At 34.5% G+C, this 3,967-nt stretch overlaps 1 protein-coding gene across 1 annotated transcript; it reads right to left on the reverse strand.

Moving 5' to 3' along the window:
* Positions 1–151: 151 nt before the first annotated feature.
* LOC142354800 (uncharacterized) lies at positions 152–2,242 on the reverse strand. Its single transcript, XM_075407172.1, has 2 exons — positions 1,663–2,242; positions 152–866 (listed from the first exon to the last, which is right to left on the reverse strand). Exon 2 carries the CDS (start codon positions 815–817, stop codon positions 152–154), a length of 666 nt encoding a protein of 221 aa, XP_075263287.1. The 5' UTR covers positions 818–866; positions 1,663–2,242.
* Between the last annotated feature and the right edge of the window lie 1,725 nt (positions 2,243–3,967).

Genomic DNA, 3,967 nt, shown 5'->3' on the forward strand with positions numbered 1-3,967 from the left:
AGGCCGCTGAGGCATGGCCACAATCTGTAATATATGTAATCTAGATTTAGGCTTTAAATTTTAGGTAAATTGAACGCACAAATTGCATTGTTCTAAATTTCTGAACCAAACAGATTCTTTGAAGTTTCTTTTTTATGGCATGTATATTTGTTTAGACTTCGCAAAATATAATATCGTGAGTGAGTGCATATGTGTGTCTGTTTTGAGCCCTGAATTTAATCTTACTTTGAATTGAAGCTGGCGGTGTGAATCCCCTTAGAGGTCCCAGAGAGCTCAAGTCCAGCATCGAAAAGGTCGGAGCACTGGGTTCGAAACTTTCTACCGGGTCAACCATTACACTGTCACGTACATAGCTGGGTGTTCTCCGTGTCAGATGCTGTTTGAAGATGTTGAAGATCAATTTCTCAACATCTGCCTTCAAGAACCATTTTTTTGCTTCTTCGTCAGACAGAAGAAAATTTTCCAGATGTCTGGATCCTTTGAACATGTTGCTGATGACGTCAGAGACAAACACACTTTCTGGGCTCAACCCAATGATGGAAAAATCGCCAGTTAAAGCTTTCTTGATGGAAAAAAAGCGGTCCATAACTTCACGAAGATCGTCCGAAACTGCTTCAGTTTTATCGGGTGGTAATTTCTGGCAACTTTTAAGTTCCTCGATGTCATCCCATGACGGAATCGATGCCAGGATCCAATCCTGCGCGTTTTTGTCAACTTGATGTTTTTCCAGAATTTGTTCAACTTGTTGATAAAATTCGACTTCACGATAAGGACTCACAATGCTTTGATAGCTGTCATACTCGTAACTATCCGCCATTATAACCAGACTAGTTATAATAACACTCGTCAATTAAGATCAGAAGGCGCTGAAATAAACTTAAAGATTGAAACCTCAAAACTGAAAGAGCTTTCGTTTTTTGGAAGAGACTTGTAGAAATTTAATACACAATTTTAAAGAACCAGCAATTTTGAAAACTGCAAAGACTTATGTCGCTCAATCGTATGAAATGAAATTTGAAACTGAAAATGGGTATGTGTGTCTAAATATAGCGTATTTTTGTGCGTATGATCCAATGTTTTTTTCAGAACTGCGTGAAAAATTTAAAAAATAGGGGAGTCAAATATGGCGACATAGGTCAATGAAGAAATTAAGGTGAATGAAGATGACGTACATAAAAGGCAAATAAAAGCGCACAAAAGCGTGATTGTACTGACAGTATTAAACTTGCATGATGAAACAGTTTCTTGACTTACCAATAATGTACAAAATGTTATAAACCTCGCATACTTCTGTTTTGCCGGTTTAAGATGAACTAATTTGTTATCTATAGCGTCTTGTATCTGCAAATATGGCATAATTTTGACGCGTGATTTCGGTATTATCTTATGCATCATGTTGGTAGAAATTTTCAGGTAACTAAGTAATTATCCGAATGTCAAAATGAAAACCCGAGCTATAAACCTGCATTTCAGTGACTGTATGGTTCACTATTGGCTCAAAACTGGCGCAGTTCTGAACCATTACTAGTCCTGCAAATCATTACTGATCAGGGTAATAAGTCACTGATTCAGTGCTGATAATACTATTCAATTCCACTTCTGAACTAAAAATTTCTATGATTCTGTACTACTCATTTTATTAATAAATACTATTATACTTACTTTGACTAGGGGCCCAAGACCCTGGATAGTCCACATTTTTAGCTATGCGAGATAAGAATTTAGTTTTTTCAAGTTTTAACTAACCGAAGTTTTGTAATTCAGTAATTTTTTCAAGAATGAAGCGAGAGTGATTCCATTGGTGATTTGGGTGATAATAACAATGATCTATTATGAACCAAGATTTTCTAATTGTAATTTTTTTTTATATAATTTAAAAATGATGTAGAAAATTAACTATCGGAAGCTTGAAAAAGAACCGAAATAACAAAATGTAAAGGGTATTAACTCTTAGAGGGCAAAATTTTGCAGTCCAGATTCTTCATGGAGTAATAAGACAAAGAACGACATAGCTACCAAACAATAATAGTATAATACGATCTATGAGTACATGTACGTGTTGTCTGTGGATAGTGGTTGAACTTTTCCGTCGTTTTCGGTTTCAAATATGCGTTTATTTATTCCCATCTTTTCATTCTTCAGCTCACCATGTTATACGTATAGTGAACGGGTATTACCCGACATCGCAATTAACAGACAGGCCAAATAGCAGAAAAAGTGAAGCAAGGCAAATTTATTTTTTAAAAAAAGTTTGCCATAAACATGTCTCAATATTTCGACTAAGTCATATTTTGGAAAGGTGGGTTTGATTTCAAACAAAATTTGTTTTTGAGATTTCTTCCGATTTCCCAACTTTTCGAATGTATGTCTGAACTGAGACTTTTCCTTGTCCGTTGTACGTTAGTTAATTTTCCTTTAAGCCAATTATGGTTTTGCATGGGGAAACAATATTATGAGCAATTCAGTTAATCTTAATTTGGTCTTTGAAATTAAAACTGAAGAAAAAATTATCCATGTTTAGATCCTATAAAGCAGTTCATTTATCAATTGGGGCTCAAATGTCAGTAGGCTAATTTCCACCAGTAGATCCTACTAACATGATTGTACATGCATAAACAAAATGTATTTGTTATGCAATTTTGCATGCGTTTGTGTTACATGAATGTCGACATTTGCAGAATTAAGTTCACGGCAGATGACGTCACAAGGTTGTTCTATTTTTAGAAGGACTACCAGAATGATCACGAGTAGAACTTCTTTCTCTTTAAGTTGAATTTGTAAGCAGCGAAATGATACAGAACAAATTGAGAGCGAAATTACTCTTAAGTAAAAACCCGAATTTTAAGTAAATGAAGAGAGTTAAAATGTATTTCGTTTATCAATTTGATTATTTTTTATTAAATATGATCCGTTCGTGTACCGGACAGTAAATCGAAAGGACAGCAGATCGAGAGTGATAAATTTTCCAAAAAAAAAATGGGACAGTAGATAAAAAAAAATGAATAGAAAGCGTATAACATATTCCAATTTACAACTACTAAGACACTACTATTAACCAATTTTTAAACATGCGATTATATATTTTAGTCATGCCTAGCAAACAATGGCAATGCCTTAGCGGTGCGTTGGACTTGATATGAATCTATCACAACCTATGAAATTATCACTACTGACTAATTTATGCACAGCCCAAATTTTTCGCTCACAGTCAAAAGAGCTTTGAAAAGGAAATGCTAAAAAACAAAAAAGTTTAAACCTGCGCATGGAATACCTGCACTTTTAAGTGTAATTCAGAAATAGTTGACGGCTATGCACAAACATAGAGTCACCTGGTCTGTAAAGTCGAATAATTTTAAATCAATGAAATCAACTTAAGCAAATCTTAGTTTGGTAATATATTGGTTGATTACAAATGCTCTGACACTAAACAGGTAATCCTCGGCCAGATACACGAAACTGTTAAAATGCCGAACAATTACTGATCGAAATAAGTTCACGGTTAAACAGCTTTAACATAAAATTTGCTGAAGAAAAATTTTTTAATAGCAAGTATTGGAAATTTATTGATTAAATCCTCGCTCAGATTCCCAATTGGTAATTTACTAGGAATTAAATATTAATCGTCCTCTCATCTTATTGGGCGATATAAGAAGTTATAACTTGGTTGCCCCCTCTCATTGGGTGACAAGAGTTCGTACCTAAATAGAAGGCCTAAAATCTAGAACTCTACTTGAACCTACAATTATCAGATCAGGCTTCAGGTAGTTTTACCTGAACACTATTTTTTTTGCTTTTTTTCCACAGTAGACCCACCGGACCACCAATTGGAAATTTTTTGTTTCAAGCCATCATGAAATATGAGCTGAAAAATTTATGCAAGCCTGATCTAGTTTTTCGCTAAATCAGTTCTGACCAATCAATAACTTCAAATGAATGCAATGTTTAAGCCTTGACTTAAGAAAAAAAG

Source organism: Convolutriloba macropyga, unplaced genomic scaffold, assembly GCF_964194025.1.
Source record: "Convolutriloba macropyga unplaced genomic scaffold, txConMacr16.3 SCAFFOLD_4318, whole genome shotgun sequence".
NCBI lineage: Eukaryota > Metazoa > Xenacoelomorpha > Acoela > Convolutidae > Convolutriloba > Convolutriloba macropyga.

Bases quoted from the DNA above. Each gene is read 5' to 3' on its own strand.
- LOC142354800 (XM_075407172.1), bottom strand. From the start codon at position 817: ATGGCGGATAGTTACGAGTATGACAGCTATCAAAGCATTGTGAGTCCT.